Genomic DNA, 22280 nt, shown 5'->3' on the forward strand with positions numbered 1-22280 from the left:
GGCGACCTGTGCTTGGAGCCCCGGCTGAAGCCCGAGCCCCAGCTCGCCTAGTCCTGGCTCTCGCCTGGTTCCGCTTCGCTCCAGCCAGACCCAGCTCGACCCAGCTCGTCCTATCTTTGCCGCAGCGTGGTGAGACAATTCCGGCTACCCCAGCTTATAGGAGGAAGTATAATCCTGTCTTACCTGCACACAAATCGCGACCCTATACGGGAACAGTGTCGGGCATATTTCCTCCTCCTTCCCTCACTTAAATAAGTAAATAAGGTGTGTAACTAAGGTGTTCCCATATATATTTAATGTGTTTTAATCACTCCTTTTGAACCTCCTGCCCCAAATTGCTTTGTTTTCCCCACAATAAACCGTGCATTTCGTAAATTCTAATTGGGGATTGGCTGCTGTTATTAGAAATATTAGTAAGCACTGAGCAAGTTATTCACTTGAAAAGTCAGGGCCAAAGCCCCTGTCTCCGTGTGACGCGATACCCATGTGCGGACCTCTTCAGCAAATCCTGATAAGCTTAATACACTCCAAAAAGGAGGTATAATAGGTCGCGGATCGCGACATTAATTTCTGGTGTCAGAAGCGTTAGCTGGGGAGTATCTTGTCGTGCTTAATGTGTTTCTAATAAGAATACAAACCAAATAAAGCATTTAAATAAAGGTAGGAGACATACTTTCCTTCAAATATTTTTTCAAGTATGTATTAGTGAAGAACACATTCAGCTAGATCTTTGACAACTTGTAACTACATAACTTGTATTCCTATAAAGTATTAGAATCGTTTTGACCACAGACTCCTAGAGAATAAGGTAGGCTATTAGCTATCTGCTTGGCATTTCATGATTTCATAGCTGACACAGCCTCATTTGTCACCCAAAAATACAGCTTTAAAAAAAGTATTTGCAGCACTGTTTACAGACTGTTCCAAAGAAAGTTAAACTCACTTTTCTTTAGCTACAAAATATACGAGACAATTCCAGTCCTTATTTTAGAGTTTTCTGTTGTAAAAGCTGTACAAGTGAAAGACATCTCATTAGAGGCCAGTAATGGCAAAAACATTTTATGCTTTCCAAGACATTCTAAAAGTTCTGGTTTGAACACAGCTATATAGCCACAGAAAGGCCTACCTACTAGAGTAAGTATTTCAGGTAAGGAAAATAATGTAACTTTTAAAATAATTTAACTTTACTCCCTTTATTAGTATCTCCTTTGAGAGGCTCAAGCTGCTTTGCTATCTACAGGAGCTAGATAGCAGTCTTCCCCAATCCATAACCCATCTCTTCTTCAGCTTTTCTTTATGACTTGTGTTCTCTAACTGATAATTTTCACAAGCCTGCACTAAAGGCTCTACAGTTTCAGTTTCTTAAACTGGGGAACCAAAACAAACTACAGTATTCCGTCCAGCGGAATAACCACATCCCTTCATCTACTGGCTATGTTCTTGCTGACGCAGCCCAGGATACCATTTGCCTTTCTGCTATGGGACACACTGATGGCTTATGCTCAGCTTGCCATCTTACTAGGACTTCCATGTCTTTTTCAGCAGGGCCATCCCCCAGCCAGTCAGACACCAGAATGAACTGTTGCTTAGAACTAATCCATTCAAGATAAGCCTTAACATCTGCTTAAACCTGATGTCATTCTTGCTGGCCCAATCTTCTCACCTGCCAATATCTCTATGATGGCTCTTCATTCTGTTGTATACAATTCTCTCAGTTTGATAAGATTCTCAAGTTTGATTGCTATATATTCAATCCCATCATCCATATAATTTATGAAGACTAAGTAGTATTGAGCCAATACTGACTGTAAAGACCTCACTCAGGTCTGGTTGCTAGTAGCATTAACTTCAAAACTTAAGTAAAAATATAAACACCATCCAATTTTGTAACCAGAATGCAGGCTGCAATCTAACCAAGGTTCCTCTGCAGAACTCAAAGTATTTCCATCCAGAGCCAAAGACATTCAGTATGGAGAAATACATGTAATGAGAAACTGCTATGACAGTATGTCTACACAAATTTACAAATACAAGCTTAGAAGCAATTAGATTGCACCATTAAGCAGAGGCTTCCACCTGTTCTTCAAACAGCCACCATCAACTAACAGATAATTATTCACTCCACAGACAGGGTTAAGGAATAAAACTCAGAGTTCTAAATTTCCTAAATCTAAGTTTCTACAAAGCAAAGTGCCAAATCTCTAAGTGATGCATTGTTTTGCTGTTTTTGCAGATGTGCATTACATACTTGAACATCAAGCTTGCTCTAGTGATAAAGGCAGTTTAATCCCTTCTTCGAACATAAAATATGCTAATAGTGAGATGATTATGCAAGTAAGCCTCTCATCATTAGTGAGGGGAAAAAGCCACACTGGTCCTTCAAGACAAATACATAGAATGAAGGACATGAAGATGAATCATCTCACATGTCACAGGTCTGAATAGAAGCTGTATTATATATATATATTTATATTTAAACAAACATATTTTAGCTAATATTCCTTTCTTGAATCCCCACAAGTGATCCATACAAGATATAGAATCATAGAATATTCTGACATCATCCTGATCAGTTAGCTTAAGGGCTGGAAAGTAAAATCCAAAGAGCTCACTACCTATTAAGTACAAATTAAAGACACCATCCATGAGCAGCTGATTTGAAAGTCTGCCCACAGGCAATAGAGATAATAGCTGTGGAAGGATTAAGTTCATATTTATACTTTATAGATCTCTTGAAGTATGTGGCTTTCTACCCTGAAGAAGAAGGGAAAAAAAAAAGACCAATTCAAGGAAAGCAACAGAAAATCCAGCTTACCTATCCTACAAAAAGAACAGTCTAAAAAAAGCTCTTAAGAGTTTTTATTTCTTATTCAAAGAAGTGGTAGCTAAGTCTAAGACAGGAATTTGCACAGCAATCTGTCATCAGTGAAGGAGGAGCCTGTAACTCACATGAAAGCAACAACTTGTTCAATTTTACTTATGCAGTATCAGCAGGCACTGCCGAACACTGAAAAGCTACCCTAGCTGTTCCCTCAGCATGTCACCAAACCCAAATACACTCTGTGCTCCACACAGGGCACTAAAATACCTCAACAGAGATTACATGAGCATTGCTTGTCGTTTGCCTCATCTTCACTTTTCTGGTGTTTGTTCCCTTCCCATCCTGTCTCCAGTAGATCCAACTATTCTCCTGTCCTTCCACAGTTAAGATAGAAAAAAGAGTTGGTCTTCTGATCCTTTGGTCTCATTCAGACTCTGCATATTACAACACCTTAGACTTGCTGAACTCACATAGCCCATAGCTAGATAATGAAATAGTACTTATTAGCTTGGTCACTCATAAACAGAAGACAAAAATTTGAAGTAGGGACAAGTTGTAAAATCATATTTTACAGAAGTTGCTCCAAGCGACTATGTCAGGGATAAATTCTTGAGATCCAGAAAGGTTTTCCACTGAGAACCATAATCACCACTTTAACATTTTCAAATTGCACAAGCTAGCAAAGAATTCCACTGAACAAGGTATATTAAGGTGGGAATACCCAATAATAAACCAGATTAGCCACAAGCACACAGATCAATCATAAGGAACACATTAAAAAACACACTGAAATTAAGATAAAAAATGCCTTTAGAAAATATGATTTTAAATGAGTTAAAGCTAAGTTCCAACATCTATTGCCAAAAAGGCTGAAGCCATCAGGCATTATAGTTTAATTAGAAGTTGATTATGTTTCACTTTCTATATCTGCTATGTTCAGCTAGTAAGTTAACACACTGATGATTAACTTGTGGCCCAAACAGGATAATCCCTCTTAGAATAGAAACAGAACAGTTGTTTCTGATCAGTTTGGTACACAATGAGCACTTTAACTGAATTTAGTTTACCAACTTTTTCTTAATAAAGGTATTTAAGAATTGAACTTGTGATCTCAAGAAATTGTCAGAAAGTACTTCTACAGCATAACAAAACTCTCCCCCAACCCATGCCATTTATTTTTAGAGGTCCATATATCAAGCAGATTTGGCTTTTAAGTGCTATCACTGAGGTGTTTTAAAAGGTGGATATATAATCACGTGCAAAAAGTGTAAAAATCAATACTGACGGACATTTCTTGCATAGCACTGCCCTCTAGTGAGATCACATGAAACAGCCTATTGTATCACCGAATAAAAGAAATAAGATACACCTTTAAATGCACAAATATTAGAATTCCTGTTGCCTTACAATAGCTTTCCTCAAGACTTCACCTGGAAGCATAACTATGAAAGACAAAATGTCCAACTCTACCAAAAATTGATCAAAATTGTGATCAAAATTGCATCTATTCCAGTTAAAAAGCAGGTGAACTCTACCTTAGGGTGTGCAGTGCTTTAAAGAAACACAGTTAGTTTATCTCAATATAAATGTCCCTCCAAACCACCTCCATTTCAAGAATCTTAATCAGCTTTTTATTTAAACTGTTAAGCACGAGGGAAGTCCCACTACAATACCTTTTATCTCTCATAGCAACTCTGTTTCACATGGATACAATGCACCCTTGTCAGTATTGCTTCAGGGAGTCAAGCTAGCCCAAATAAGTAGCCTCAAATGCGGTGCACTGTTATTTATCCTACCAATACAGGTAAACACTTCTGAGCTTTTGTAAGAGGAACTACAACTCCACCTTTTTTGAAATTGTACCTTTCTTCTATGTGCATCTAGACTGCACAGTTTTCCTGTAAAGCAAGATGACTCTTAAGAGTAACAATCATCTACTTTCTCACATTGAAGAAATCTCTTTCAATTTCTGGCTATCTACACATGCTAGCATTCTAAAGGCAAAAATTGGAATTCAAGAGGCTCATTTCCAGAACATCATAAAGCATGGAAAACAGTGACAATAATTCACACATCATCCCTAAATTGTGAAAAATAAAGGAACAAGCCTTCTAAATGCATCTGAAGATGACAGACCATCTCATTGATGGGTTTTCGTTTGGTTTATTTAGGAAAATCTCATGCTATTCACCTTGGAAAAATCAGTCAATAGGCTAACTTTTAATTTGCTATAAGGGCACATAAATAATGCATAAACATTGCTATAAAAATATCTCAAAACACAGAACAGACTGACCAAACTGAACTGGCATGTTCAGTATGGCACTTTGTGCCATCTGCTGCACACTGGAACAGTGCATTGATTACTTCTTTAACCATTTTGCTAACATACATCACTCTTTCTTGGTACACATTCACCTTCATTTTTCATATTAATGTTTGACTTGACACTGTGGAGACTAAAGACTGATGTACTTATTTGTCAATGTTTAAGTGGCAAAAAAAGTGGTCAGGGTTTCTAAGATGCAGAAACCAAGTATGACAGCCTCTTCACTACACTTGTTCTACTATGCACAGTGAACTTGTTCTTACTGGACATATCTGTAAAAAGTTCACTGTTTCAGTTGACATGGCTATTTTGTCCAGGTGCCATCTTCTGGATTGCTCCATCAGACTTAGAAAAGCATTCACCACCAAACAAAAGATAAACTTATTTTAAAGCTGCAACTTTAAAAATCTTTGTGAGGGTGGTGAGACACTAGAACAGGTTGCCCAACAAAGCTGTGGATGCCCCATCCCTGGAAGTGTTCAAGGTCAGGTTGGATGGGGCTTTGAGCAGCCTAGTCTAGTGGGAGTTGTCCCTACCCATGCAGGGGGATTGGAACTAGATGATCTTTAAGGTCTGTTCCAACTCAAGCCATTCTCTGATTTTATTCTATGAAAACTATAATTGATCCAATAGTTTAGTATCTACTGTTCTCAAACAGAGTAGTAGGTATCAAGCTGTTAAAACAAAGAACATTCAAACTGGTTTGCTATTTCAGTTCTTTACTTCCTCATGGAGAAACGAACATTAGAAATTACTTTTATATTTAAGAATTGACATTTAAGTGATTAAGTGCTAATGATGATGAATGCAACTAACTTATGGATTTCTCAATAGCTGTTTGATGTCAAGCTAAAAGAAAATCAGTAGTAAATTAGTACTTCTAAAGTTAGACAGATTATAAAGGGCTTCAAGCTTTTTAGCTGTCAATAAAAATAAGTTGACTGCAAGACAAGTAAATCATACTCTAGACAAAAAAAAATTTGGTGTGAAGAGGTCATTAAGTTTGTGAGAAGACAAACTAAGCTTTGCAACATCTCTTTCAGGATGGAGGAAAGAGGATCACTCTACAAGTTCATAAGAAATCTAATGCTTATTAAGTGTTTTCAAAAAATTAGAGCCAATTATAATCATCCTTCAAGGACACACTAAACGAGATGCACAAAAATAACTCAAAAATTAATCTGCCTATCATTGTGTAATACATTATTCTGCCTTGAATTCAAATAGCAATCTGGAGCTGACAACAACTATTGTACTAATACCTAAGGCAATATAAAACCATTTCAATGCAAAACACATTAATGAAAGAAGAGATGCAAACTACATCATCTGTGAAACTGTTTCAAATAAAGCACTGCAGCCCTAATTTATCATTTTCATGTTATATTCCATGTTTATAGACATAGAAAGCTGCCAGTATAAATCATCAAGGTCATGGATTTGCAGACCCCCCCTGAGGATCACTTACTCAAATTTCTTACAAAACAATTTTAAATATCAAGTGCTATATTTCAGTATTATGCATAATATAATCCCAAAGAAAAGCAGACTTTGTGTTAGTAAAGTTTTGTGTTAGTAAAGCTTTAAAACAGAAAACCAATTACCAGTTCATTATTATGTTGAAAATTGAGCCATATCAAGAAATAAGTTTAAACAGTGTTATTCATTTAAGCATTGCATGTACTTGTATCCATGTATATGCTCATCAGTACTATCAATACATCTATCGTGAACATTTGTAGACTTCATTTACAACTTTGATAAAACCACTATTTTATGACTCCCCTTTAGAAAGTTAAAAATTCAGAATGTGCATCTTCCCTAGTTACACCTTTATCCCCCCTTCCCAGTCTTCCAAAGTACCAGTGTCAAGAAAAGACTATTCTTCAATGTATCCAGCAGGGAAATGCAACATGACACATGAGTTTTAGTATTATATTCTAGAAGACCATGCTCATAAGGATCAGCTCAAAGTTAGTCACAAGAAACATAACTGCTGCTTCCATGGCTAAAAAATATGTATATGTTTTAAATCAATCCACAAAAGCATAAAGGTTTGCTTCTTGTAAAATCAAGTTTTTAAAGTTACAAAATTGGAAAACAATTTGCATTGCTTACATTAATAAGTACTACGTTTGGTTTGTTTGGTTTTGTTTTGTTTTCCCCAGAATTAGGTTAAACAATGCTCAGCCTTTCCACATAGAAGGAAAGTCCCTTAGCAGTCTTTGTGGCTCTTAACTGGACCCCCTCCTGTAGCTCCATATCTCTCTTGTACTGAGAACTGGACACAGCACACCAGGTGCTGCCTCACCAGGGCTGAGCAGAGAAGGACCACCTCCAATGGCCCGCTGGCAATATACTGCCTAAAGCAGACCAGGATCCCATTAGCCTTCTATGCAACAAGGACACATTGCTGCCTCATGGTTATCTGTGTGTCCACCAAAACCCCCAGGTCCCTCACTTCAATGTGCTTTCCTACAATGTGGTCCCCTGCATATATTGGTGCCTTGATTTGTTCCTCTGTAGCTGCAGAACTTTGCACTTCCCTTTGCTGAACTTCAAGAGGTTCCTATCAGCTCATTTCTCCAGCCTGTCAAGATCCCTCTGGATGTTAGTTTAACTCTGGAGTATCAGCCACTCCTCCCAGTTTTGTGCTACCTGCAGGCTTGCTGAGGGCATACTCTGCTCCATCATCCCCATCATTAATGAAAATGTCGATCAGGATCCAGTACTGACCCCTGGCATACACCACTAGTGACTGGCCTCCAACTAGACTTCATGCCACTGATCACCACCAGCTGGGCCCAGTCATCCAGCCATTTTTCAATCCACCTCACTAATCCAGCCCCTATTTTACAAGCTTCTCCGAATATCTTATGGGAGACTCTCAACATGGGCTACGTCACTGACTACAGATATTAACATTTTCTAACAGTATATTAGTGTGTCAAGAGATGAATGCTGAAGTGGAAAGCATTATGCCAGAAACAGTTTAGTTCAAAAGTATTCTTCAGAATACAGTTTTTGAAGCTTCAAAAGTTAAGTGCTATGCATACCTGTGCATATACTTGCTCTCAGAATGTTTACTTTTTAAAAATGCTACTGTAGCAATATGAAAAAGGTACAGAAACAGTAGTCACCTAAACTGTTATCATACTAAATTTCAAGCAACTCATTGTTAAAACAGTGTTACATTTAATCACACATCCAAGTGATTTTTGTTTTTCTTTTTGGTGCTAGCCTTCAAGCCTACTACACTCCATAAAAAGTTTTAACTTTCTGGAAAATTAGCTCAGTTCTGTGCCCATTTGCTAATACAACAAGTACCTTAGGAAGAAAAACTGCTCATTGGAATGGCTATAGTAGAAAACAAACAGCCCATAGAACAAAAGTATTCAAGACAAAAGTAAGAGGCAATTTGATAATTTGCTGTTATAGATTTTTTAATAATGCCAGGGATTTGTCAAATAAAACTAATACATCTGTTCTAGCTTATCTTTACACACTGTCTTCAAAACGTTTAGCCTCATGCTAGACACCTTTCATTTTGCAACCAAGTGTTAGAGAAGCTGTTTTTCCTGCAGAAAGCTAACACTACTGCAAAAGGTTCAGACACAAAAACCACACAGCCCACAGCCAGACAACATTACAGGTTCACCTGCCACATTCTGTGGCAGGACTGTCCCAGACATCATATGGAAAACTGAACAGAATAAGCCAATTTATTTTCCACTTAGTGTGGAGTCGAGGTCCTCTCTTCGAGCACTCCTCCTTCTCCTCCTCTGTCATCTTCCTCACGTCTCATTTCTATCCTCATTTGAATGACATGGTGGTAAGAGATGCCATAAAACATTTTAATGGCTCCTTTATTCAAATATTAACTGTTGACTCATAAGCAACATTTCAGAGCAAGTGTAAAATTTTAATTAAAACCTAACTCTTATAATATCTTGCTTTTAACTAAGAGTATCTGCAGAAACATACTCCAGCTTCTATATAAAGTCATCACTGAAAATAGTTTTGAGGAAGCCCTGATCTCTGCTGGGAGAAGCAATTTTCACATTAACTCCTTAAACTGACAATTTCTATGCTAGTACCCTCCCAGTGATTTACCCTCAGACATGAGATGCCTTCAGATTCAGTATGTGCTACTAATCCTTCCCCATCTTAACTGGTATTTCACAGAAATTTAGTAACTCAGGAGTTTTTCATACCAAAGCAGTTTTATTTCTTTAGTATCCCTGGCTTTAACAGCGTATTTCATGCTACCTCCATTCAGAAGCTGAGAAGCTCACAACTCAGTAGCAAAATTTTGCTTTTCTCCTCAAGCTACAAGAAAAGCTCTTTTCTGTAGGTACCATGTCAAATTCAGTGAACTGATTTTGATGTTGGAATCCACAGAACATAACAACCAGCAAGCAAATATAATGACAGCCACAATGACTGTACTGTTATCCACTTATGATACTCAGTAACACAAGTCCTCAGTTGTCAGCAAGTCTGGTCCAGCATAATGATCATTTTGTCTTGTCCCTCACCCACCTGCTCCCTACCAAAAAAACCTCCCCCATACCAAATGTTACAATATTGTGTAGTCTGATGAAGTCTGTTCTTTCTTGAAGTATATGGGGAGCTGTTCATGAAGAGCAATACATTAAATCAACTTAGGCCTTGAGAGGCCCAGAACACTGGATCAATGCCAATGGTACTCCTTAAAAAATAGATTTTAACTAGATTAGTCATTGGGTTAAATTTGTTAGTTCCATAATTTAAAGTGTTGCTATTTACAATCTAAAGAACACCCCTCCCTGCATCCCTCCTCCTGTGGAAGCAGAAGAGTATGCTTCCAGAGAGAAAGCCTAGAAGCATACACATTAAGAAGTGAGCTTTTGCTCTCAGTGTCTTCTCAAATTCAAGGCTGCTTGCTGTCAATGGCAAAGCCTCTTTTACCCAGCTTCTCACAGTATTGTATATTACCACAATGCAGAAGTGCAATTTTAGAACTGCCATAATCTTATTTTTCACACTGAAGGCCACACAAAGCAGCACAGTTAAATGAATTTGATTAATTGCAGAATGGATAAATTGCACTTCAAGAGCCTTAAATAGAACCATTTTATACATCTGCCTCATGGTACTCTTCCATAAAATACATTTTGAGTCAGTCAACTACAGTCAGTGCAGACACAGTATTCTTATTTACTTTTACTATTTTGTGTTAAGTAGTAGGCATTCAATGTAAAACCATTTATAATTAGATATGAAAGTACTTGCTAACATATCATTGATTACAATACGACATTCATAGATGTTAATTTAGAATCGATATTTTTTTTCTTTAGAGTAAAAAGGTGAATATGAGTGTGCATGAGTGTGCAGAAGACCAACTACACCTGTTCTAAGCTTCCCTTTAACAATAGAATTGCAACACCAGCAAGGGGACAGGATATTCAAAAGCCAGGGGAACAAAAAAATGTGGTTATATCTGTACTACATATCCTCAATTCTTAACTAGTATAAACCAAAGATCTGAGATGCCTCTGTTCAGAGAGAAGGTAACTCAGATACTCCATACTGTGTCCCCATGTATTCTCTCTAGCTTTTTTTCCAATCACCTCTGGAAAATTTTGAAGTAGGTGTCTTTGTTCTTGTGTTGAACCTTATATAAAGGCCTTATCTATTTGTGCTTAAGAAAACCAATCTACCACATATTATCAAGCAGTGGATTGATGACTACACACAAAGGACTCCCACCTTTAGAAACCAGGACAAACAATTTGATAGGCATGCAGAAGGCTGACTGAAAAAAAGACATGCCTACCTCCTTACTTGTCAAGTCAGAGGCATAACAGACAATGTCTCACAGACTTGCCTGTCTACTAATGCCTCACTTTTATCTAGGTGATTTTTCTTTTATATAAGACTAAGGCAGAAAAAAAAAAAAAAAATTCACAACACAAAGATGTGGGAAGTTCAGGAGAAAAACAGTTACTGTTTCCAGAATTATGCTTCTCCTTCTCCCAGTTAGAGGGAGTGGAGTAATACAAACTGCTAAGAGACTGACAGGCTACATTCTGGGCCCATATCTCTCAGAGGCTTTGGGAAGTGTGATACCCCAGGAACTTTTCACTACTGAAGTAACTTTTGCATTGTCAAACCACTGGGAAAAACCCAGCTACAGTATAAACTGGAACGAAGGTACATAGTATCCACATGCTGTCACATGGTAATTCATTCTTCAGACCACCAGAACAGCACTGCTCACACTGTCAGGGTCTTAAAGGTGAAAATGGTTTACATATGAAGGCCTATTCTGGACAGTGGGCAAAGAGTTAGGAAAGAACTAGAACATAAAAAAAACCCAAAAATCTACTCCTGCTCCAACCTGGAGTACACAGACCTTCTATTGGCTCCAGGAAGACCTTAGAGCAGCCTTCCAGTACCTAAAAGGGGACCTATAAGAAAGCTGGGGAGGGACTTTGCATATTGCAATAGGACAAGGAGTAACTCTTTTATCTAGGTGATTTTTCTTTTATATAAGACTAAGGCAGAAAAAAAAAAAAAAAAATTCACAACACAAAGATGTGGGAAGTTCAGGAGAAAAACAGTTACTGTTTCCAGAATTATGCTTCTCCTTCTCCCAGTTAGAGGGAGTGGAGTAATACAAACTGCTAAGAGACTGACAGGCTACATTCTGGGCCCATATCTCTCAGAGGCTTTGGGAAGTGTGATACCCCAGGAACTTTTCACTACTGAAGTAACTTTTGCATTGTCAAACCACTGGGAAAAACCCAGCTACAGTATAAACTGGAACGAAGGTACATAGTATCCACATGCTGTCACATGGTAATTCATTCTTCAGACCACCAGAACAGCACTGCTCACACTGTCAGGGTCTTAAAGGTGAAAATGGTTTACATATGAAGGCCTATTCTGGACAGTGGGCAAAGAGTTAGGAAAGAACTAGAACATAAAAAAAACCCAAAAATCTACTCCTGCTCCAACCTGGAGTACACAGACCTTCTATTGGCTCCAGGAAGACCTTAGAGCAGCCTTCCAGTACCTAAAAGGGGACCTATAAGAAAGCTGGGGAGGGACTTTGCATATTGCAATAGGACAAGGAGTAATGGCTTTCAAGTGGAAGAGGGTAGATTAAGGTACACATTAGGAAAAAATCCTTCACTGTAAGGGTGGTGGGACACTGGCTGCCCAGAGAAGCTTTGGATGCCCACCTCCCTGGAAATGTTCAAGACCAGATTGGATGGGGCTTTGAGCATTTCTCCTCTGTTTCTCCTATCCTGCCTTAACACCTACTGTAAAACAAGAGTTTCAGAAGGATCAAATACAGCAGTTATAAAGTAAGTAAATAGTCATTCTGTGTTCCGGGTATTTTCATGGATACCTGAGCTGAAGTTTTCAAAGCCACAGATTAGCCTAAAATCTTAGTAATTAAGGCATTCAGAGAAGACTATTTATCATGCTTGTTGCTTCATCTTATTTACCACTCAGGATTTGTACAAGTTCTGAATACAGTAAGACTAAGGCAACAACACTGAGGACAGAGGTATTGTCTTCATTTGAGAAACCACAGACAACAGCACACTGAAGTTATTTAACATAGTGGAAGTCACATATTTCCAGGTTCAGCTAGTTTTAAGGACAGAAATATATTGTGATACTCAGCTGAATGGTGCCTACTACCAATCTGTGCTCAAAAATAAACAAGCATATAACACTGGAAGTAGGGAATATTAGCAATAAATTAAAATACTTCCAAACTTTATTGTTTTAAACACAGCTTACATTTCAGACATCAATAAATTAATTCAACATAAAATATTGCATTTTAGATGCCTATACATGTTTACTAATAGTTAGAAAAAACATACTTGAGTAACTAGAAAAAAACTGGGGATATTGTCCCAACTAATAAGTTTCTTCTTAATGTTAGTCCCATGGAGGTTAAAAACACTACATATGCTCTGCAGCAATGCAATTGAATAAGAGATTAATCTATCCTTCCATAATTAAGGGAAACAAGTTTACAAGCTGACATGTTATTACAGGCTAAGCAAAGGTCTGGATCTTTTTTGACTAGCACATGATCAAGATATCAGCAATATAGCCCAAATGATTTAGTGACCCATGTCAGACACAAAAGGCTTAAAGTAATAAAATGTATTATATCTACTAGCTGATCTACCAAATTGCTCTCTTTCCTAACTGCACAGAGCCTGACAACCACCAAGCTGTCAATGTTCAGACACTTACATTTAAGAATCTGTACTAAATTGCCTCCCCTAATCCTGCTGTAACTTACAGCATCTTAAGTCACTACTATAGAGACAGAAAATTATTAGCTATGCCTGTTACTCAATTACATTTGCTTAATAGTCTAAAGGAAGTATTTGGAGGGTACTTTACCCTCTTACCCAGCTACGGCTAAAACACTCTTCCTCTATTCTTGTCCTATGATAATTTTATCCATTTAAGCTTTGCCTGACAAGCTACCACAAAACATCTCCTTGGCTAGCAATGCTTCAAAATAATATTACATAAGCTATTGTTACAGAACCACTTAGAATTTGATAGCAAAGCTACATGGAAACAACTTTACCATGTTAGAGCCAGCCTGCAATGGGACAAGATGTTAGTTTAGCAAGGACACAAACTTTAAGATTAGAACTTATCTAGAAAACACTGACATCTGAGATGTTTTAAAGTTTTGTCTGCAGTTAGCTTAATATCTAAATCTTCATCTTTGCTGCAAAACTTCACCTTGATGACAAGTTAATACACGTAGCATTACAAACAAGCTGATTATTCTGTGACTGAAGAAATAACGGATTGGAAAAGCAAGTGATCACATGAACATCAGATGTTGGCCAAAGCCAGTAAGCTGAAGTAGCTCCTCTCTTTTGCACATAAAAGCAAGAGTAAAACAGTTGAACTAACATAACCTTAATTATATGATTTACAATTCCTTTCAGAATGGACACTTCTGAATCATTCTAAGCTACAGCAAGAACTGCAGTAGTTCAGTTGCATGCCTAGAACTAAGAAGAACATTCCAAAGGCTTTAGAAATCAAGTCTCTAAACACTTTCAAACTCTTTGCTTTTAACATTTTAGCTATTCTTGATTTCAGACACATCACATAAGATACTGCAGATTCTTCATACCTAAAACTGAACATTGACAGGCCTTAATATTTACCCTTACTCTAACTCTGGGAATACAGAACTGGGAAGCAATGCTCTGTTAAAGACATTTTTATTTATGGAATTAAAAGCCTTTTGTAAAAAGAGACAGTTATGATCAAGAATATGTTGCATTCTTCTTTACAAATCAAGTCATTATGTCAAACTTTTTATTGAAAAGCTTAGCAGGTAAGAACATCAATGTAAAAATCTATAGAAAAGGTTATATTCAGCATTATAGATTGACTAGACCAAGTCTAGGTTATGCCATAGTTCAATGATTAAGAAAAAGTAGTATTTGGTTCTCCACTGCTGTATGAAGAGGCTGAGGCCTAAAACCAGAAGCCAGTGAATGTGTGTTACAAGCCACAAGGAATAAGACTTCCCCTTGCAGAAACACATTTAACTTAAGTCTGATCTGTGCTAAAGTACTGAAACAGTGATTCTTAAATCTGCAGTAAAAAAATTATTCCTTTCATTTCAAAAGCTTACAAGTAGTGTTTCAAAACATGAAAAGCCATAGCTAGAAAATTGTTGAAGCTACTTACTTACATGATTACAGTTTTCCATTCAGGTATATATAGCCTGTGATCACTTGCAGTGATAACTGTTAAGTACCATGAATGTAAAGACCTGAAACATTTGCATAACAACTTACTGTGTAAGTGATAGCTGCCAACATTCCAATCACAGTCAAGGAACTTATGGAAAATGAAAGAGCAGTCAAGCCATCTGGAATTTAAAAAAAAGAAAGCCTGTTGAAAATTCATACAGTAAAGTTATATGAACATTTCTTCCTGAACTGGTTTCCTGAAGATATTTTTAAGTCCATTAGATTGAAGAAAACACCCCAAATATATATATATATATATGAGATATAGTTACCAGCTGCAACAACTCGCATGAAAAATTCACCTATCATAGCTTTTTGTCGGCAGTAGGTCCTCCTCCAATACTGCAAGAAACAAGACAGCCATCTCTCCTTTGCTGTAAGTTCACAGATGTTGCAGTCAGTCAAATGGTTGAACAGCCACATATTAACCTGCTCCCATAGCTGTCTAACGCCTCTTCAAGACTTATTTCTGGCCTCTACAGGGTGCTGTGGTACTTGCCACAGTTTCTGCATACATTTTAGATAGTTAATCTTTATTTTGTGTATCACCTAATTTCTCATAATAAAGCACTATCCAGACAATCAGGCAAGAATGGATCCTTCAAAGAACCAAACAAGCCAGACTGCAGGCATCTGCTTCACTCAGAACAAGTACATCCAGATGTACAAACTGGGACAAGGTCAGAGGACTAAGGAGTTACTGTAGCCTTACTATCACTCTAGAAATGAAACCAAAGATTTTATTTTTTGTCTGACTTATTGCAGATTTAGCAGAGGTAAGCAGTTAATCAAACTAAAAAACTGTCACCAAGAAAGTTAGTGTTCTTGTTCAGTTCATTAAGGGGTATGACAAATAAGTTCGTAGCAACTCATGCGAAGCTCAGAACAGATCTCCAACTTACGGCTGCTTCCAAATTCTTCAAACAGGAGCTTCACTTTCTCCCATTCTGTGGAATTACTCTTGTTGGGAATATCCAAAGGAACAAAAGCACTGCAACAAAGCACAAAAGTGATCTTACTTACCCTAATCAGTCAAACTTAAAAATAATTCTACTTTCAAGTTAAGAAAATAGAAATCCATTTATTCCTGAAGAAAAATTGTATGACATCAGGTTTAAAAATTTATTTGATTTCTTTCACATTCCCCTCAAATGCTCTATTTAGGTCAGCAGAGGACATGTGTGAGTGTGTGCAGAGTCAGGTCTGAGGTCAATGAACAAGTGATTTTCTATTTAGCAGTCCTACCAGAGATAAGGACCCTACACTCAAGCATTGTTAAAAGATTTAATAATTTGATTTACTATGCTGGTTTTACTGATGTGCAGATGAGTTCAAAAACTTTAAGCATCAATTAAGGCAAATCCTCTTATATATTCACACTTCCAGAAACTAGAATAAAATAAATAATTATTCCCGTATTAAAGTTTAAAGGGACATGTTTATCTTCTGTTACTATAATAGCATATCTGCTGCATTCCATTCCTTGTTCTGTAGATGGCCCAGAGAACTGAAATGCATAGAAGTTCATTAAATATTTTTGACCTTCCAATACGCAGCAACTAACTAGCAGAGTGCTCAGAAGAGTATCAGACAGAACAGTCCCTTAGCTGAAAGCTTCCTGCTGTCAGTCTCTATCTGAAGTCCGAGAAGAGTAACTCTTCAGCACCTTCACAGACAAAACTCTTAGTTTTGGACAGGTGGAAAACCAGTACCTTTATACCAGTTTGAAGCCATAGCTTCCAAATATAAAACAGAATGGCTACAAGTCACACACAAGTCAGATTTGGAGAGAAACATTTTAGTTAAAGGATGTGATAAACCAGACCAAAGTCCATAAAGACTGTTCACAAGTATCTTCTGGACACTTGTAAGAAAGAATACATAATTAGATCCGTTTCAAGTCCAAATAAATAACAAATACACATCTTCCAGGAGTACACCTTATATTACAAATGCAGCACATAAGCGTGTGTTTCAAAGGCTAGTGCTTAAAACTGTGTGCACTTACCACATCAAACCCAAACCTGTACTTGGCAAACAAAGTTAAATTTTAAAAATAAAAATTTTAACTTAAAAATGTTCGACTTAGCTTCTTGACTGTGCAAGAAGTAGGTTAAGGACAGCATTTACTTAAGTCATGCATGCTAACTAACACTAGGCTTTGCTCTTGCATGTGACTCTAGTAGTAATTCTTCCTGTAAAACAGCATCCAGGCAAGATCAAGACACAGGTATTAAAACAAAGTCAAGCAAAATTTCTACTTAGAAGAAATAGCAACACAAATAACTGCAGGATTATTTACTACAGAGGACTAAAATAAGAGACTCTGAGATACTAAGTGAGCTCAAGTTCTTTTATTTTGGTATCAATATAAATTTGTGGACCACATGCAGGGAACAAATTAGATGGAATAACAACTTCGGATATTTTTAACTTGCTTGCCCGTTTTCCCCTCCTCCAAGAGCAATATGGATTTATTTTTTTTTTTCTGATAACAATACTACAACTGATGCTACAACCAGCATATCAAGGGACACTAATCAGAGCAACCAGAAGCCACAGTACCAACTACACACACTCCTCAATTAGTACTCAGCAAAATCTTGACTGAAGAATATGGACATCTGATTCTGCTCCTGCTCAAGTTCCATGCAATAAGGAACTCAAAGGAATATAGGAACTATACATTCACATACCTTAGTCCCAAGCAAGCAGGAATTTTATTTCCCTTAGTGACCAAAGCCCCTCAAATAATAGCAAACTAGCCAGAAGGCTAGCTAGCCCACCTGAACAGACTTTTGGCTTCTAGCTTAACAGGCCACAAGAACAAGGCAGAGTTAATGTCCATAGCCATCTACAGACTTGCATCCAGTCCACACTCCCAAAGAATTTCTAAAACACGGCTCTTCCATTGCACCAGCACAGTACACAGCACTCCAAGCTTATTATTTACACAGAGTAATCAGGAAGAAATTTGGCAAAAGCTTTGGTTATTTTGCTGTGTTGACTAACTGGTCAATGCAGCTTGAGGGCCATCACAGCTATCAACAGAATGAGAAGTTTCCATGCTTAGTAACTCTATTCACCTATCATCGCTGTCATGAAACACAAATCAGTCCGCTGATAGCGAGTGAGTAGAGTGCAAGTGCCAGTGCAAGGTTTTACAGATGTAGCTGAGACCTGAGTTGGTGCAAGCAAATAGAGCAGCTCAGCTATGATGTGATGTCTTACACTTGGGAGTTCTAGACAAATGAAATTACTAACTGCAGAAATTTTAAGAGTAGAAGCAAACTGCTATGCTGTTTAAAACACATCCTGGGAATATTACGATTAAGATCTAGATCAATATCTCTGCTGCAGAACAAGGAAATTAAATGCAAGACAAGCAGTTTTAAACTATTACATTTTGGCATGGTACACAGGTGTAGAAGGGTGAAGTTTGAACTTCAAATCAAAGAGTGCCATTAACTGTTATCTTTGGGAAAATAATTCCTAACACACAAGCTTTAAACTAATTTCCTTAAAGTGAGTTCTGCTATAAAATAATTTGCATAATCATTTATAGACTCATTAGACATATTCATAGCTTTTTAAACACCGATGGTTCTAGAAAATTTAAAGTACCCAGTTTAATTCCAAACTCTGTCAGGGAAACACTCCTTTTAGAACCAAACATTCATAAGCCTCAAAAGCCACTATTTTAGTTCAAACCAGAATGCTCTATAAAAGTCCCCTACTGCAGACTAGAGTATGTGAAGCCCCTTAACTCCAGCACATGATATTTAGAGTAACCTACATTCAAGGAAAGTAGATAATTTATAAAAAGGAAAAGGCATTGCAAGTAAATACTAGTTCCAAGTGTCCCAGTATAAATTTGCCCTATACTCTGCTTTTAATGTTACACTGCATCAAGTTATCTGTCTGCAGAGCATTTAAGTGCTATTACACGCATGCATTTTGCCACAGCAAGAGGCTTTGTAACACAAATAATATGAGGCACAAATACTACTGCTAGAAATTTAGGCAATGGAGTGCTACCTTGAGATGTTATGAACTTAGAAAAAAACCTTCAATATAATCTGGCACAAAAGAGTTACTATGCTTCCTCAAATAGTCACAAAGATTTCTAACTGAGCAAGGTAAACATCCAGGTAAGAATAAGATATCCCTAAACTTCAAATTTAATCCAGCTTTTCTGGTTTCTTTGAGGATTGCTGGCAAGGAAAGATATAAGGACTTCTTGTGTAGACCTATCTCTGAAGAACAGGTTTTAATTATACAGATTACTTACTAAATCAGAACAGGGCTTGTATTGGTATGATAGAGCAGTCACGTAGGCACAAAACTATTTACTAGGAAGTTAACAGGAAAACACTGTTGAGTAACAAAGTTCCAGCCCAAGTACTAAAGCTTTCTGTTTTGCAAGGAAATCTCACTGTCATACACCACAGTACCAGAGGGGATTGTGGAAGCTGCTGTAATTTACAAGTTGTGAAGACTTCAAAGAACAAGACCAAGGGCAGAGAAGACAACTAGGAAGTCAAGAACCAAGTTCCATCATACTGGAAGAAAGGAACAAACATGCTTTCAGCTAATGAGGATTCAGCCAACACCTACTAGAGGTACTACAAAATTTTTAAACTGGATATATTATGCAGTACTGAATTTTTAATACTGTTTGGAGTGTCAGAATAACAGCCCTTGCTGCAGAAATGTCACCTACGTCAGCATGTCAGCACCTAGCCATCATGTCCTTGATGGGTGTTAACACTGGACAAACTGGCAGAACTTAGAGGCACAATCACACTTCAAAAAAACATTTTAGTTTCCAGTTAAACTCTATTTTTCAGGAATCTAATTCTCGGGATAAGCCCTATTAGAGATTAAACTAGATATTCATCATACAGATTGAGTGCAACACAAGTCTACCTTTTTAGTCTTGCACAGAAGAAAATTCAATCTGGGTTTCTATTAAGTATATCCCCATTAATGTCCAATACATAAGTACTCACCCAATTAAGAGAAGAACTGCACAAATTGTGACGAATCCCAGAGTATATTTGAGTGCAGTTTTAACCTGCTGCATATATCAAAGAGAAAGTTAAAATATTAATGTAAAATAAATCCAAAGGGATTTGTCCAACAAGTTATTGCAAAGCACACTTAGCCTAACAGGTGTTCTATAAAAGGACCTCCACAGAAAATATGAGCAGTTTTAGATACAAGTCAGAAGTACACACTGTTGAAGAGTCTCAGTGCTTGAGAACTATGAACAATGAAACTGAATTATACTTCCATCATAAACAATGCACTTGAGCAGCTGTGGCCAGAGCCAGGGTACATGTTATCACTGCAAATACACTCTAACAAAATGTTTATTACCAATGCTTTGTATTACGGCTATGATTAAAAGTCTTATTCCTGATGTTAAGGTTACAACTGAATAGAGAGTAAAATTATCATGATCAATGATTAAAAGATTCTTGAAAAAAGTGCTGTCATTTGAGAAGACAGCATCTTACTGACATGCATTTATTGTATTCCCTGGAATGTCATGCATGTCAAAAACCTTCAATGCATTACAAAAACTGCCAATTGTTAGCTTCCGGTAAATTGCTACTGCCTACTTCAAGAAAAATGCAAACACTGCAAGAAGTAAAGTACTCAAATTTAATGTCTATTTTGGAATCAGTATAATCTTCCAGTTCACTTTAAAACCTGTTCATACCTGTTTTCTATTATAAGGAAAATCTCTTGCAAGAAGTTTTAACTTTCCGTATATGAAATCAGGCTCAAAGGAATTTATAGGAAGCTTAAAAAATTCATGGCTATTCTGATATTAATTACTTAGTTCACTTAAGTTTCATTTCATGTGAGACCACTGTGCTTAAAGTAGACTTGTCAGACTTATTAAGAACTGTCTCAGTATTTAAAGGAATTGTAGTAATAGAATTGAATACTACAATTTTAATAGCTTTTTCAAATTAAACAACAATTCTTGCTTTTGCTTTTTACTGTGTTCATTTGTCTTTTGATTGCTTGGTGAATTTGCTGGAGTGAACTTACTGAGCATGTGTTGCCATCATCTTCTTCCTTCTCCTCATAATAGAAATAGACAAAGGGAATCCACAGAAACACGCAGAACAGTATGATGGAGTACAAAGCTAGGAGAAATAATTTCATTAAATGAAGACACAAATTTACATTGGCATTTAATTTACTGCATAATAATTAAAATTAAAGAATCAAATATTAGTTCTCTTGTTCTCACTCTTGCTACTTTCAAGCACTGTTATAATTGCTCACTAGCCAGCATGTGAATTATTACCATTTTGTTAACTCCAAGGGATTTATAGAATTCATGCTTTCATACTAGCCTTTAATTCAGCAATGATAAAGAGACTAAAAGTAATTATCTGCTTGCAGATGATATACAGCACTAGTACATGGGGAAAGAGGAAGCAGAGAAGATAGTGAGTAAAAGTAAGCTATGCCATTTGACAACAGAAGATGTTCATATTAGAGGTATATACATAAATATAACAAATGTAAAGCTATTTTGATCACTGGATTCCATTTCAGAGGATGTTCTACTAGTAATGTATGTAAGATGATAAATGGAAGGCATGGTTCTTTTATCAATAACCTCAACTTACAAAATAGAACAAGCTGTTTCAATATAGTGTCATTCCTTAACATTTTTTTTAAAAGGAGGGTGTAATTGGAGATGGCAACACTTACCTGAGCAGCCACTACATGAAAACAGTCATACAGTCACATGACTTTGATGCACAGGTGATCTTAAGAGATTCTAAACCAGTTTAACATAAGTGAACGGTTAAACCAATGTGCAAGACTTTACACATACTAATTGGCAAGTTTGAAAACATTAAGAAAGCTAATCAAAATCAACTGGACCGATTAGTCAGTAATATGCAGGTAGAAGACCAATTTTGGCTCAAGAATTTCACTTTTACATCTTCAGTTCTATGTATTACAAGTTACATGCTTTTTAGGACACCATGACTTAGAAAAATCCTTCCAATACTTAAAAAAAAATGACACTGTGAAGACTCTTATTTTACAAGGAGTCACATGGAGAAGACAAGCAGTAATGGGCACAAGTTACTCTGGGGAGATTCTGATTGAATTCTAGAAGAAGATTTTTCACAATGAGAAGAGTTATACACTGGAATAATCTTCCAGAGAAATTGGTGGATTGCCCTAAAAAGGTCAGTTTCAAGACTCAGCTTGACAGAGTGCTGAGCCATTTCATTTAAACTATAGTATTACCTAGAAAGGTTGGACCAGATGATCA

The 22280-nt window shown here is 37.0% G+C and overlaps 1 protein-coding gene across 1 annotated transcript in view; it reads right to left on the reverse strand.

Moving 5' to 3' along the window:
- The window catches only part of LMBRD1 (LMBR1 domain containing 1), a 72317-nt gene that overhangs the window by 33908 nt on the left and 16129 nt on the right, over positions 1 to 22280 (reverse strand). Inside the window, exons 5-8 of the mRNA XM_010003460.1 lie at positions 21029 to 21126; positions 19975 to 20042; positions 15865 to 15953; positions 15008 to 15081 (exon numbers count right to left, since the gene is read on the reverse strand). Coding sequence (XP_010001762.1) covers positions 15008 to 15081; positions 15865 to 15953; positions 19975 to 20042; positions 21029 to 21126 — 329 coding nt within the window. The remainder of the gene's footprint in view (positions 1 to 15007; positions 15082 to 15864; positions 15954 to 19974; positions 20043 to 21028; positions 21127 to 22280) is intronic.

This window comes from Chaetura pelagica, unplaced genomic scaffold, assembly GCF_000747805.2.
Source record: "Chaetura pelagica isolate M959 unplaced genomic scaffold, ChaPel_1.0 scaffold150, whole genome shotgun sequence".
Lineage (NCBI taxonomy): Eukaryota > Metazoa > Chordata > Aves > Apodiformes > Apodidae > Chaetura > Chaetura pelagica.